The 16,798-nt window shown below is 42.6% G+C and overlaps 1 protein-coding gene across 1 annotated transcript in view; it reads left to right on the forward strand.

The window, feature by feature from the left end:
* The first annotated feature begins 7,602 nt into the window (after positions 1-7,602).
* LOC145390409 (uncharacterized) overlaps positions 7,603-16,798 on the forward strand; it is a 115,778-nt gene continuing 106,582 nt past the window's right edge. Inside the window, exon 1 of the mRNA XM_080265342.1 lies at positions 7,603-7,740. Within this exon, the coding sequence (XP_080121468.1) occupies positions 7,603-7,740 (138 nt within the window). The remainder of the gene's footprint in view (positions 7,741-16,798) is intronic.

A 16,798-nucleotide genomic window follows, 5' to 3' on the forward strand; every position in this document is an offset into this window, starting at 1 on the left:
TCGTAGAGGTATTTAAATGCAATTGAAGAATATCAGAATTGCAGCTAAAACTATTACCGTTACCATAAACTATATCATCTACCTTTACACTAAACACAGGATGCAAAACAATGACTGGCCATTCCTTAAATATTCATTCTCAACTTCATCATCCTATACCATAGCGTCTTGACTTCCTTGCAGATCGTTCTACAAACATAAACCCCTTTCCGTTAACACTACCTGCATATTTCCCACCATTTCACAAATCTTACAGGCCAGAGCATCTCCCTTGAAAGTCCCTAAGTATTCTATGACCTTTGGTTTAAAACTTTACCTAATTTTTCTCGATCATTTTCCGTCGGTTTACTCATCCTACCGCGTACTTATCGACATATCTTCAGTGGTTTTCGCATCAACCAACAACTTGCAAGAAGTGTTTTCCCACAGTGTGTCATCAGGTCTTTTGACACCATGACAAACAATTCCGCAAACACTGATTACAAGCATGTACACCAGAATGGAAGATGTCTAGCTAATTTCTCGTCAGCGTACAACCGCACACGCACAAATATCCAACTATCTGAGGAATACTCGCCGGACACGCATTTGAAGTTCAGTGTGCTCTTCTACAGTCCCAAAAGGAAAATAAATGTGAACTAATGAGTTTCAAATTATAAGCAACCTTTCTACATAACAGTGATTTATGGTGCTTCAGATGGGCTTAGAGAAACAGTACACTAGTTACCTGAAAACTTAAAGCACCTTGAACGACTGGAAAATGCATATCGTTTACAGCCACGTATATTCCCATGATTCTAAAACTAACATGGAAACAGACAACCTACTCTCGCACTTCATTGTAGTAAATAGTAGTAGTAGTAGTAGTAGTCGTAGTAGTAGTAGTAGTAGTAGTAGTAGTAGTAGTTGTTGTTGTTGTTGTTTGTGTTGTTCTTTTTCTTGTTCTTGTTGTTCTTGTTCTTGTTGTTGCTCTTGTTGCCCCAGGCTCATATGAACGCAAACCCTGTGGACTGCAGGCTGAATTTGCCCTTCCCCTGCAGTCCATCCTCTTTCCGGGTGATAAGAAGGCAGTTAAAGAGATGCTTGTACGACGCACAGTGGAGCCGCCTGGTTATATTTGGTGTCACGGCGTGAAGAAGTTTACGCACCAGCGATAATAATGTAAAGTGATCGAGACATAAACTGATGCTCATTATTCAGTAACGTTGTTCCTCCACGTATACACCAAGGTCATATTACCCCCATCATAGTACAAGTTTACCGTAGTGTGTTAGGGTCTGATGGGAGAAGTATAAAGTGTGTAGAGGCATTCACTGGTGTACTGGCACACTATACAATTTAAAGTCATGGTAGTCAACATACATGTAGTCTAACAGTTCAGATTCGAAAATGCAAAATTAAAACAAGACAAAGCAGCCGAAATATTCAACCCAAATCTGCAGCTGTATACTTTACATCTAAACCTCTCCTATATATCTTCCTCTCACAAAGTAATGTTTTCTGGGGGAAGAGAGTGGATACAGGCTGTCACGGCGCTCCCTCAGTCCCCACCACAAAATATAACCACTTCTGACCACAATGTAACCCCACCCGCACGCCACATCACTTTCACTGTTTACTTGGCTTTCACGGCAGATTTTACTGTGCGCCATAGAGAAGTACCACAGTAGCCGCCGTCCATCAGAGAATATAATGTCAGCAGCAAATATTGAATGATAATAATTATGAAACAAAAGGAATGAAATTCTGTCGGGTTTACTTTGCAGTACATATCCAGTGGAATTCTAACTCCTTCAGTACGAGTACATGATTATGGTTTCCTTTAGCCGGTGGAGACCATGTTATATCTTTCTTTTTTCTCTTCTCCAAACATTCACTTTGGTGCCATGACTTCATGCCTTCACCATTTCGCTTCAGAGTTGGTACGGTTGTTACCTGGACAAATATCCCCATTCCTTTCTCTTTTTTTTCTTCATTTTTGTTTGGGCCTTTTAAAGGGCTTCAGGGGGTTTAAGTTCAAAACAGGGACAACATTTGTGATCCTGTGCCCTTGCATATCCATGATGCACATGCAACTGTGCACAAAAATATCAGTGTACTTAGCTGTGGGAAGCCCATCCTGCATTATCTTAGGAATGTTGACGATCTTTAATTCTTATTTTGCTTTTGCTACTAATCAGACGACTTTATTTAGCTTTAGAGAGCACCCAGTCCGTGCAACGGGGGTATGTGGATTACACAAAATTCTTCAAGCTCTAGACCTCTCCCCTAGTCTGAATAAAACAGTTATGAGACAGCTGGAATGAAATATGGAGTACGTCACCATATACAAGGAATTAAATCAGGTAGCAAGGTACACAGAATAATATCGTACAACTATACTTACCACCTTCAACCTACTTATGTAAAATTACAATCAGAAATCAAACTAAAGCTCATTTTACTGGACAGCATCATTTCTCCACTGCTCACGGGACCGCATCCCGCTCTGAACCGCGGATTTTCTGTATCTGGCCTCGGTTAACTCCAGCTTCGTCATTCATATTTGTTCTTGCTGCTACCAGACGATTTCTCCCAGCTTTGGAAAGATCTCACGTACTGAACGAGCTTATGGAGGTTGTTATCTAATCCTTCCAGTTTGAAAAGTCTCTCACAAACTCCGTAAAATCATCCGAAGGTAGCAAAAATAATAATGAAAGAAATATGTCATTGGAATAAAGGGATTAAGGCGAAAATGGGCATCTTCAGCTCAGAAAATGGGAAAGGGAGAGAGGTAGGAGAGAGAGAGGAGAGGAAAGAAACGCAAAATAGAGAGGAGATAAAAGTGAAATGAAGACAGAGGGAATGAGAGGAAATAATGTCTGGCACATGACTGACAAATAGGAATATGGAAACTCACTGTGGGGAAGGAAGCGAGAAAGAGGGTAGGATGAGAGTAAGAGGTGGATGACTATAATCAAGACAAAATATTCAGAAACATGGCGACCAATGTCCACCTTAAGGGTGAAAATCCTTGACATAGAAACATCAGCGCTCTAAAACTACAATTTTTCAAGATTTTGTGCTGACGAAAAAAAAAAGTTTCTTATGCTCTTTTTTGGTGAGTGGAGAGATTGCTAATTAGAGTCTTCAACCATTCAGATAAATAATTAACACGAAAAGGTAATAAAAAGAAGTTAAAGAAAAGGGTAAGAGGGGCAGGAAGGATAGACAACAAAAACTGCACTAGACATATCTAAGTTGGTAGAGAAAATGATGGTAAAGAAAAAAAAAATGGAAAAAGAAGATGAAGATATATAACTTAAAGAAATATATTAAGTTAGTTCAGTAACAAGAATCCACGCAGCGGTAAAAGGAACTGTAGAACATTATAATAAAAAAAGAATTAAAGTGACGGCAAAATAAAAGTAATATGTCACTGTTCAGGAAAGATCGATACAGAAATAAAGTAAAGCATCAAGTGAAGAGAAATGAAGGAAGTGGTGAAGAAACTGCTTAAAGGATTGAATAAAAAAGGAGAGAATGTAATAATGATATACAATTAACGTGTTGTGTTGGCTGATACTTTGAGATTTACAAAAAAGAATATTCATCTTAGTTTACTGCTAAATTTATAAACAAATCGAGCAATGGCTTCTGTGATAATCAACAAAGGTGTGTGTGTGTGTGTGTGTGTGTGTGTGTGTGTGTGTGTGTGTGTGTGTGTGTGTGTGTGTGTGTGTGTTAGAGAGAGAGAGAGAGAGAGAGAGAGAGAGAGAGAGAGAATGGCGTAATAAACTACTGATGTGAGAGAAAAAGAACAAGATTAAAGGCAGAGGAAAGAAATCAGCCTCCCCAGCAATGCATCTCTCTCTCTCTCTCTCTCTCTCTCTCTCTCTCTCTCTCTCTCACACACACACACACACACAAGAAAACATGAAAAAAATCTCCCCCTGTGGAACTTGAGCAATTTCCATCATAGCGGCGAGAGAGAGAGAAATAATATACTGTACAGATCAGCAGGTGGCGTGACTGAGTGTGTGTGTGTGTGTGTGTGTGTGTGTGTGTGTGTGTGTGCTGGGGGGGTTGATGGTCAGAGGCGGTCGAGGTCACACTCTGCTGTTCTATCGGGGTCACACTGCCACACACACGACGTTGGTGATATAGACATGCATCGTAAAACACACACACACACACACACACACACACACACACACACACACACACACACACACACACACACTTCCCACAATAAACGAGTTAGAAGTCTACCTTTGCACAGTTACGTTGCACAGATACAAGACGTGAAGGAATGAAGAATGTAGGTAGGGGGAGGGGCGTGGGAATACAATAAGCTCAGAATTGTAATCATATACAAATTAGTTTCCGTACGGGATGAAAATTACACAGCTCATATTTCATCTCACCACAATGCTCTTCTTTCAGGAGTACTATTTCAGGCATACTGCACTACATGTATCACAAATTCGTGGTATCCGCCGAAACAATTGGTTTTAGTATGCGTGATACCAGAAGTTTTTTATCGAGATTATTTCAGTGGTTGTGGCCTTTCCGTTACCCAGATACTGAAAAACTTTACCAGTATCGGTGAAAATTAATAAGAAAATGGATTCACTCAAGAATTCGGAGGTTCTAGGAACGGCTATTTCCATACTATTACTGCCACGAGTAACAATATAAATCTAGGAGGGTATGGATGTAAATGAAGGTGCTCATATGTGTGGAGGCTCGTGTGTGTGTGTGTGTGTGTGTGTGTGTGTGTGTGTGTGTGTGTGTGTGTGTGTGTGTGTGTGTGTGTGTGTGTAATTCACCGGGTCGGTCAGGATCAGGATCACTTGATGGTCGTGATCGTCAGCTTTTTACCCTCCCGGAAGGGAGCTGAGAGCTCATATAGTCCGATCTAAGGGCAAGGCTGTGACCTTCACACACGCACACACCCGTCCCCTTGCTCAAGGGGGACAGTAACCACCCACTTCGTCAGTGAAACTTTTCGCAACCCGAGCGAGGCGCGAACTCCCGTCCACCAGTTGGCAAGCGAGAACGTTACCACTGCACCAGCGAGCGGTGTGTGTGTGTGTGTGTGTGTGTGTGTGTGTGTGTGTGTGTGTGTGTGTGTGTGCTTAGATAAGGTTGTGGTTCGGATAAGTGTAAGTGCGAGTGTTGTTCAGTTGTGGATGTGGTGCAGATGTAGGTGTGGTTCAGGTGTGGCTGTACTGTAGATGTGGGCATTGACAATCGTTAGTGAGACACCTCGGGCAGTGACACGAATATAAGTGCAGTATAACTGCTTTTACGAAAACATCTTAAAACCTAAGAACTGTATGGTGAAAAGACGACAGACTTGGCAGCGGCCTCACGTGCTAATAGGCCTGTGCTCTTCATCTCACCTGATGTCACACGCATTGATAAAAAAAGAAACACGAAAAGCACTGAATATTCATATGACCAGAAATTCCTTAATAGGTCACTGACTACAAAAGGTCAAGGCGTGATTAACTTTGCCACTTCACGCCCCATCATAAAAATAATCTCTTTAAGTTCTTATGTGAACTGACCTTTGTTAAGACCATATTTTAATTTTCTATCCAGAGACAGGACTTGCGGTACCCTTAAACAGAGAATATACATTTTATAAAATCTTCATCACTGTTCCAGGCCCAATTAAGCATTTTACTCCGGCCAACACCAGATGATTTTAATAAGCTGAGATAATTATTTGGCTGCAAATAGGATATAGAAGGGGTTGCGGTGGATAAACATAAGTAAGATGCAGTGTTTTGTTACCCTCACTTATTTTATTCAAACACCATGTTAATTTTTTCTCTTCGAATCTGACTGCATGCTAGGGCTGCGTGGTTGAGGTCAGTGACTGGAGCTCCCATGGTTATTTCACGTACTCTCGCTGTTGTTATATGAATGAAGGTTGAATATCGGAGCCAGCACGACCGTGTGAGTCATTGTGATTTGCAGAGATTCTTCATGCGTGGCTGCGCTGCACATCAGACGCATTATGTAACAAAAGGTGTTTGGAGTTCGCAATACATGTAACTTTACCAATTCCACAAGGCAAAGGGAAAAACTGGGAGGAATGAAGAAACTAAAACAATGTAGCAGAAACAGTGTACTCCATTGTTCGACAGGTTCAAAATTCAAGCGTTCATTGGGAGTTTGTCATTGTATGAGAATCACTACTGCTAGAAGCTAATTTCACGGTACTGTGCGTATTTCTGCTTTTCACTTTTAAACCTGGGCGGAAACATGCTACTTCATCACGCTGGATTCCCGCGTCAGGGTTAAAATAAAAAAAAAAAGTGTGGAGAACGACATAGTTGTGAAGTTCAGTCAAATATATATAGGCTATTACTTTTCTTTTGTACGAATAATGGAAGACTTTCAGTTCCAGTGAGAATAGAAAGCATTGATCATTTAACAATACATATGGAGTTATGTAATAGAAATGATGGATTCGTCTGCAAAACAGTTAAATTTGCGATTGCTTAAAATGAATGAACTAGGTACCCACGCACGCGCGCGCACACACACACACACACACACACACACACACACACACACACACACACACACACACACACACAGTCCCGGTAGTGCGACCTTGGCATTACACGAGCATCAAATTGTAAAGGCGATGGTGGGCGTGAGTGGCGAAGCCTTTACTGCCGTCACGCTCTGCCACTGTCACACCATTGCAGACTCGGGATGATGCGGCTTGGGAATTTTCTATGAATTTTGAGTTTTCTCCATCATGTCAAAGGGGCTCGGCGATTATAGCTCTTTCACCTTAACTTGGTCTGGATTTTCGTCCTATTGTACCTTATTTGACGTAGTTCAGTGGCTGAAAAAGAATGCTACAGCTGTACGTCCTTTCCATAGCATTTTCTCGTGATTAGCATCGTGTTCTAGTGTTAATCTGTTGCTACAATTTAGTATTTATGATGGAGAGATGGCAATTTTAGGCCAAATTAAAGCAAAAATAGTGAATTGTAGTGCTTCAAATACCTGCTGGCATGGGCGGCTGTGGACAGGAATTATGTGTCACTCTAGTTCATACAAGTGTCCCCATTGGACGCGGGCGGATGCGGGAGAAAACTTTATGGGTTACAGTGATGCAGAACTCCCGTCCGCCTCAGCACGCATTTGATGTCCTGTAGATGCTTAGTTATGCCTTTCCACTTCTCGAGGGACGTTAAGGCAGTCAATCAGTTTTTTGCTGCCCGTCTTCCTTCAAAACACGACCTGCAGTTGTCAGTTTTACATCCAGTTTCCCGGTTATATTGCCTGGTAAACAGGGACAAAAGGGAAACAAATAGCCCACCAGTTTGACCGACTCGGGAATGGAACTCGGGTTCATCCAGTTGCGAGGCGGATGTGTTAACCAGTACACCACCGAATCCTTTGCAGTAGGACGTGGCGGATCTCTTGTTACCCCAAGTGATGCAGGCACAGATTGGCTTTTAAAGAAATATCAGTTGGTACCTAGTTTGCTTTACTGGTGGTCTGTAGCAAGGCCGTCGTCTGCGACTTTAAGAGACCAACAATACAAGAGCGGGTGTAGAGCAGCCGTGTTTTTTACCCCGCTTGATAATGGTAGTTGGCGTGGCTTTCTATTCATCGCCTGACCTCGAGATGAGAAAAGATAGTTTCCTCAGAGCAGACCACACGGACACGTACTGCGCCACGCACAAACAGACAGGCACAGAAGCAGATCGACGGGCAAACAGGGTGAGGCAGACAGGTAGGGTGAGATAGGCAAGAAAGTAGGCAGGCAGATGACGGACAAGGAAGGAAGGAAGTGAAAAGTAAGGGAGGAAGGAGGGAAGTGATAAGAAGTAAAGGAAGCAGGAGGAAGTGAGAAGAAAGGAAGGAAGGAGAAGTATTTGAGAGATGTGGGAGGAGCGGTGAGGGAGAAGGGAAGTGGGAGGAAAAGAAGGAATGGAACGAGAGAGAGAGAGAGAGAGAGAGAGAGAGAGGAAAAAAATGAAGAGGACACAGTTACAGAGGTCAGAGGGTAGATGAGGGAGGGGGAGGAGGCAGGCAGAGGGAGAGAGACAGAAAACATGAAAATAACGGAAATAACAAAGACAGAATGGCCAAACAAAAACACTCAGAACAAAAACAATAGTTCCCAATTAATCTTTCGGCAACAAGGAGAACAAGGACCATCACCACAGTAATATAAGGCACAATGCAAGGGATCGCAAAACAGTTCCCGTGTCTGAACTTGCATAACAATGAGGGAGATCAACAAAGCGAGCGGCGGCATAAATAGGGTTCTAGTTCACTTATGATGTAATGTGGAAGGACGTTGTGGTATTTATGGAGGTTCAGACAGTTGTGCAGCCTTGGAGATGTGGACGTCGCCTCAAACGTCCACCAGGTTGTGTAATTTTTTCTACGGTAATCACATCCATACTGGTACTGTTCTGTTGTGCTGTATTGTCCTACGGTACCTGTTAAATCTGACAACCCTTTGACTGGTAGGCAATTCCCAAAGCTAAGTAAAATCATCTGGCGTTACCTGTAATTTCTAAGTGCGACTATACCCATTAAAAACTTAATGTATTTCCCTGGTCTAACTTGGAGTATGTGTAATGGTATGATGCGGGTGTGTCCTTTTTCCATGCAGAGAAGTCCAAGAGCTCAGATCACGAGAAAAACCGTCTCCTCCAAAGACGGCAGAGATCCGAGTTCAAGATCTGTTCATCCTACACTGAATTTAAGAGACTGGAGTTAATATCTGTCTATCTATATACCTAGGCTGCTTCCCCCGTGGAAAGGGAGGTAGCCGAGACAGGACGACACACTCTCCATTTACTCATCCATTCAAACACATTCATTCGCATCTTAGCCCCAGAGGGGAGAAGGGACAGATCCTCACCGCACCACACCACACATGGGTCAACTGCGCAGTGCAATCAGTGACATCCGCAGCAGGGCCCGACAGCAGAGCTGGTTTACCCCTGCCACATCATAATAGACCCATCCCCTTACTCGCACCTGACGTAACTAGCTAATCAGACTAGTCAGGTCAGGTGCGAGTAAGGGGATGAGTTAATATACAGCAAAAATACTCTAAGGAAGGCTGTTTTTGGTCTCATCAACTGTATGTACGAAAGGCTGCTAATGCCGACTCATTCCCGCGTTAGTGTGTTAGACAGAAAAAGGGATGAGACTGTGTGAGTAGAAAGGTGTCTTAACCTTCACTCATTCTCCCTTACGCTTCTCTCTAAACTGGCCATAATCTCTGCCTCATCAAGCTCCTTCACCTACAATTCTCCCCAGACGGCCTCCCTCCCTACCTCTCTCCCTCCGCGTACTGTACTTCTTTTCCTCCCTCCCGCTACTCTCGTGTCCTCGCGGTTTTTCTCTCATTGTTCCACATTCCCGCCGCTTCTCTCTCAGCTCACTGTGCACACGAGAGGTACGTTTGAGTGAGTGCGTAAATGAGCGAGTGAATGGGATAGAATGAGTCTGGGAGAATGAGTGCATGAGCGAATGTGACAGTAAATGGTAAAATAATAGAATGAGTGAGTGTGAAAGTAAGGAGAGAGAGAATGAGTGTGAAAGTAAGGAGAGAGAAAGAGAGAGAGAGCAAGACAGACTGCCCAAATAAATTCAATACTCCCTTAGTTTATAATGAAACAGTATGACCTCCACCAGTGACCTTTATTTCACACCTTTTCAGCCCAAATATTTTCCAGAACACCGCAATATGACCATGACCCTCCCCGCAGAGTCAAAGTTTGGTTAAGTTCTTTATCGTCAAAATTTCTGTTGCTTTTTTTTTTAGGGGGGGGAGGGGATGGGGGAAGGAAGCGAGGCAAATGCAAAATTCTGATACTTGAATTTTCCTAAAGAAATTAATTTTAAAAAAATCTCGGTCAAGGCATGTAAGAAGATTTTGATTTTAGACAGACTCACAGAGAGACATACAATCAGACAAATCGACATAATTGCTGACAGACAGATCGACACACTTCCAGACAGATTGATATCCATGCAGACAGACAGAAATACTTGCAAACAGACATACCAACATACTTACAGACAAGCAGACCAGCATATAGTATACTCGTATATACAGTCATTACGACAGACATTCCTAGTCTTCCCTTACAGTATGGTGGTTGGGTGGGATGGGGGTGGCGTTGGGGGTGTGAGTCTCCCCTTACGGTATGGGGGTGGGGTGGGTTAGGGTTTGGGGGTGGGTGAGGGGGTGGGAGTGTATGTGAACCTGTGAAAATTATACCAACCTTGTTACTTCATTCTCAGGGCTGACCATAGGTTATGCTCTGAGGGTACAGTGATGCAAAGCTGTGATGACAAAGGTCCTCAACAATGTTTATTAAGAGTATTACAAAGGAAAGCAAGAAAGAGATAAGGAATGATGTCAGTGCAATGATTTAAGCTTATATATATGATCAAAGACAGGAAACAATACCATCAAACCTAATCGCATAACCTGACCACACCAAAGACTGTAAAATGATAGATATTTAAGTACGGGATGCAGAAGACCGTCTCATAAACTGCTGACCAAAACACTGAATTAAGACATTACACAGCTGGTAGTCATATACCCATAAAACACCCACACTAATATCAGGGAATAGATATGGATGGATGAGTTCAGGAATATTACAGTTTCTATAAATAAATCTTATTAATCTCTTCATACTGTCATTGATACACCTACATGAGTTCAGTCACCCAAGAAGAGACATTTCTAACTAGATGGATTAAACAGAACCTTCTTTAGCCCTGTCACTACTAAGGGCTCCACTAAACCACATAAAATCGTGTGACAGTGACAAGAGTAACCTAATTATATAAGATGTCATTGTAGTGAAGGAATTAATAAAGTCCAAGACAGAAACCAAAGCATTATATTAACCTGGAACCCTCCTTGAGTGCACGAACACACCTGATGGCGATGTGGCTGCTCAATAATTTCTCCCATCATTGCCGCGGTGAACGCTCTGACGCACTCCACGCATTCTTACCTCAGTCTCTTATTATGATACTGAACAAGGGCTGTATTCATAAGCTTTCTTACTCACAAGTCGCGTATAAGATTGCTTGTTTATACCGTTGTCTTCAGGCACGCAGCTACCAATTATTCCACAACCATACTGGAATAAACTCAGATGAAAAATTTATCTTCAAGACTTTCTGATAATAATATACTGCAACGGACCCTTGTTTCTCTAAAATGCTGGTTATCATTCTTTGTGATTACTTGGCCGTGTCTCTAGATTATAGAACTCTGTGCAACTCGGCTCGCGATGGGAATGCAATGCCGCCGAAATGATTTATTACCTGAAGCTGCAGTTCACTAGGCATCACTGGAAATTGGCCGGAACCGCATTATTATAGGAATATCCTCTGTCGAAGAAGGTAGAATATTGTGGGAACAGTGAGAAGTCATCGAAAACTATGAGAACGTTGTTAGGGAAAAAATGTTGCGTAAGAGCTGATTAACCTTTTACTTGTCATGTGAGCTTTGCTGCCATACCACTACTACTACTGCCACAACTACTACTATCTTACTACTACTAGCACTACTGCCACTACTACTGCTGCTACTACTACTATTACTGCTACTGCTATTACTACTACTAATAGAAATTTCATGGTAGCCAGAATATAAGCCCTAAATGTCAACATACACAGCTATCCCAGAAAGTCAACAACATCCTCACACTTGTTAGTCGCTTCACTAATTGATATGCAACAAAATGAAAACATGACTCAGAACTTGTGAGTGAGTCGCTGATTACCAGACAGCAGAGAGAACATGACATGAAAGAAAATAAAAGCAACGAGAGGGAATAATGTAAAAAGGATGACATATTGAGATACGGGATATAGATGGATAAAAAATAAAAATAAAAGCTTCCTGGGCCATCTTGCTTGCTATCCACGGCACAGGACGCAAAACTGGTAGGGGGAACGATGTACACAGTTAAGTGTGGACGTGAGGAGGAGACTGATGAGGTGGGAAGGGGAGGAGCGGGCACACGAGCAGGTCGCTGGCAGAGAAGATAGGAAGGGAGTGTGAGCCAAATCGGGGAAAGTATCGAAGCTCATACAGTCTAACCTCTCCTGCTCTTAGGTGCATGTTTACTTGAAGTAGGGTACATGCTGATTGCCTTTACACAAATAAAATCCAGCTTAAAAAAGATCTATGTGTTAGATTAAAACCTTTCCCCATGAAGTCCGTTATTAAGATTATGGTATTATTTTCTGTCCTATTCTCATTTTCACCAAACTGTTTCTTTCTTTTCTCCATTCATCTATTTTTATTTCTTTGTGTTTCTCCATCCCAACTTCCTCTATCTTCTTGCCAACTCCCCAGCCTTCTCACCATAACCCCCTTCTCACACACCTGGGGGAGTAGGTGGTGCAGTGGTAGAATATCCAGCTCGCCTAAGGAAGACCCGGAGCTCGATTCTCCTGCCGGTCAGACTGATGGACGAAGTTTGTTTCCTTCATATCCCTGTTTAACCAGCAGTACCAACTGGGTACCCAGATATAAACTGGATCGCTCTGTGACGTACTGAAGGGGAAGACTGGAGCTTATCAAAAATATATATATCATTATCTGCCATAATTATCCTTCGTGCAGTTCGTACGAATTAGCTCAGTCTTCATATGGTGCGACGGGGTTGCAGCTGAGGTTGAAATACACAGACTTATGGTCAACCCCCTGTCGTAACCATAATTTATTTTACAGGACAGACAGAAATGCCTTCCATATTCTATGTAAGCCATGATAACATGTAAATATTATTCTCTCATACAAAACTGTTAAATATGATGGTACAACACTTTCAGTCCGACATGGACAGCTTTATTAAAACTGAGAGCACGAAGATGAGGACAAGCTCCCAGTTTGGGGGGGATAATATCAGAAACATGTAGTGGTAAGAATATGTCTGACCTTTCTGTATCGCTGCTGACTGCACTCTGTAATGCAGTCTAATTACCTCCAAAAATTACAAGTGCTTCATAAATAACCTGTAAAACTTGACAGCCTGTTGAAACATTTACACATTCAACTTTAGTAATTTTAATCAGTCAAGACCCTTTATATCTTTACGACTGAACCATGCTACTATGCTGTCTTTATTACGAATCATCCTCTTGTTATAAGTATTTTCTTCTTATAAATGCCTGTCAGAATATTCTTTTTTCTTTGATATTCCTGCATGTTTCTCCTCTCTCGACGTGTCCTTCATTCATGTCCATTCCTCTCCTGCTCCTTTCCTCCATTTTCACATATGCTACGTTCCTGCACATTCCCTCTTCATTTATGTAGATTATTTACCATTCAACACAACCCTAAACTCTCCAGGGAGTGATGCAGCTGAAGGCCATGCTCATCCCAACCTTCCAGTCAGTCCCCCGTCCCCCCAGCACCACCACCACCACCACCACCGCCTCCTCCTCCTCCCCCTCCTCCTCCTCAGAGAAGCTGGTGACCTTGACAGAGAAAACGGGACTGGAAAGGAAGAGTGGGGGAAGGGAGGGAGTGAAGGACGGTGCACGCTCACAAGGTAACGCCAGTCTGCAACAGTTATATAACCAACCCTACGTAACACCACTGTGCTACTACTGTGTTGTGTTTCACCGTCTATTCCTTCAAGCTGCAGTACCTTACCCTTCTCCTAACCCCCTTATCATTTATACTTGAAAGAGAGTGGGGGAAGGAAGGTGGTATGGAAGCGAGGGGACGGAGGGAGAGGGAAGCAGGGGAATGAATAAGTGAGAGAGAGAGAGAGAGAGAGAGAGAGAGAGAGAGAGAGAGAGAGAGAGAGAGAGAGAGAAATCGGTAGTGAGAGTGTGATAGAATGAGTGAATGAGTGGGCGAATGAGTGAGTGGACGAGTGATTAAGTGAACGAGTGAGTGAGTGAGGGAGGGAGGGAGGGAGTGAATGAGTGAATGGACGTGTGAATGAATGAGTGGGCATGTGAGTGAGTGAATGAGTGGCCGAGTGAATAAGTGAGTGGACGAGTGAGCGAGTGCGTGAGTGAGTGGGGAGTAAGGTGGTCCAAGAAAACAAATAAACTTTAAATTTTTGCTGCTCCAAATGTCTGCCCCCGTTCCTACAGACAAGACAATATGCTGTTGGTAAAAATTTCATCAGGTTTGAACAATATTGCACAAAATGAAGGCTTTTTTGGGGGGGATACTCGATGGAAAGTGAACACAATTCGAATAATTTCTAACACTGTTTGAGGCAAATGTGTTAGTGTTTTAATAACCACTTTTAACCATCAAAACAGAAAATGTACAAATAAGTTCCCTGTTAACAAATTATTAACACCTTTCAACTCTGTATAAATAAAAAATGCATAAATGATTTGTGAGTTCATTATACTTAAGTGCTCTGCAGTGATGGTATAACATAATGAATATCTACTTACAAGGTATGCACATACATCCTTTACTTATTGTACAATTAAATTTAAAAAGTTTAGGTATGGCGACTTCAGTGAAAGGTGTAGTAATTTAATGTGGCAAACTGCAGATTTATTGGAAGACATTTGCCTATGAATTTTGACTAACAACTGCTTCTGGCCTTCATTTTTTGTCAGCGTACGGATACATTACTTAGTGGAACTACTCTAATGTCTCTTTCTGTGCAATCATTCACCACTTTAACTCCACAGATTTCCTTCTGTATGGTAAGATAAGTGTCATCTGCTAGCCAGGTAGCAGGGTCTTTTTCTAGAAATTTTAACTCTTCACTGTCTACATTTACCAGGTTAAAGAGTTTCATTGACCTGCTTGGAATGTATGCTTCTTATGGATGTCAAGTGTCAAATTCTGTGCTCAGGTGAATCATTCCTTTGCACTGGTCTTCTGGCTTTCTCCCAGTGCATTATAGTAGTCTATCTATCTATTGCCAGACGCCTCAATCCCGTTTGGGGTGGCCACAAACAAATCGCCTCCAAGTCGCCCTGTCCCCCGCCATTTCACTGCCCTGCTTCCAACTCACACCCCCCTCTCTCATATACCTCTCCACCCCATCCCTCCATCTCATCCTCGGCCTCCCCCTCCCTCTTCCCCCCTCCACCTCACTCACATACACTCTCTTCGTCAGTCTTTCACCCTCCATCCTCTCCACATGGCCAAAACACCTCAGTGTGTTCCTCATAACGCTTCCTATCACATCCACATCCACACCACAACGCTCCTTTATATCCTCATTCGTCAGCCTGTCTCTCCACGTGACTCCACAGGCTCCTCTTAAATAACTCATTTCCACTGCTCTCTCTATTGACTTCTGTCCTTCCAATAATGTCCAAGCTTCACTTCCGTACGTTAGAGTTGGTATCACAATACTGTCATGTAGTAACTTTTTCACTTCCATGCTCACTTCCCTGTTTCTTATCACTGCTTTCAAGGAACCAGCAACCTTTCTTCCCTGCTGTACCCTTTCAAGCACTTCACCCTCCAAACCTCCATCCTTACTCATCACACTACCCAAATACTTAAACGTACTCACATTTTCCAATTCCTCACCATCTAACCTCGCTGTACATTCACTAACTTCACCTCTCTCCAAGACCATCACTTTACTCTTCCCTACATTCACCTTTAGGTTCCGTTTCTTACACACTCTCTCAAACTCATCCACCAAGCCTTGCAGCTCCCCTTCGTCTTCACTCAACAACACAGTATCATCTGCAAACAACAGTACAGGGAGTTTCCAAACACTAACCTCTCTCACCAGGGCCACTCCAACATCCACTACCCTACCTTGTACCTCTTTTATTACCCCATCCATGTACAGATTGAACAACCATGGAGACATGACACATTCCTGTTTCAAACCAACTTTCAAAGAGAAAAATTCACTTAGTTCACCATCCACACGCACTGCAGCCTTCGCACCATCGTACATACTCTTCACAGCATTCAATAACTTCCCATCTACTCCATATATTCTTAACACTTTCCACAATCCTTGTCTATCCACCCTGTCATATGCTTTCTCCAAATCCATGAAAGCCGCATACAACTTCTTTCCCTTCTCTAGAAACTTTTCCACTAAAGATCTAAGAATGAATATCTGATCTACACAACCTCTTCCCTTCCTAAAGCCTCCCTGTTCTTCTCCAACTAATTTCTCTGTTCTTTCTCTAACTCTGTCTATAAGTATCCTACCATACACTTTTCCTATTATACTAAGAAGACAAATGCCCCTATGATTACCACACACTTCTTTTTCCCCTTTTCCTTTGTACAAGGGAATAATTATACCTGACTTCCAATCCTCCGGGACTCTACCTTCCTCCCAGGCCAATCTGCACATCTTCCACATCCATTCTACTACTATCTCTCCCCCATGCTTCAGCATTTCACCACACACTCCATCAATTCCTGGGGCTTTCCCCGATTTAATTTTCTTCATTGCTTCCACAACTTCTATCCTACTGATTTCTTTCTGTCTTCTCACCTCCTTCCTTCTCCCAGCCATTCCCCAGCCACTTATACTCGCATTACTTCCATCCTCTACGTTCAACAATTCCTTAAAGTGTTCTCTCCATCTGCTCACTTTTTCTCCCTTCTCCACTAGTAATCTACCATTTTTATCTTTCACTCCCCTGCTAACTTCACTTCCAGCCTGTCTTACTCTTTTCACTTCTCTCCAGAACATTTTCTTACAGTCCCTCCACTTTACACTCAAATTCCTTCCAAATTCGTCATCCACTCTCTTCTTACTCTCTCTTACTAATCTTTTCACCTCTCTCTTCCTTTCCACATATA

The sequence above is a fragment of the Coenobita brevimanus genome, chromosome 14 (assembly GCF_032717465.1).
Source record: "Coenobita brevimanus isolate Jiangsu-jjx chromosome 14, ASM3271746v2, whole genome shotgun sequence".
In the NCBI taxonomy this organism is placed as follows: Eukaryota; Metazoa; Arthropoda; class Malacostraca; order Decapoda; family Coenobitidae; genus Coenobita; species Coenobita brevimanus.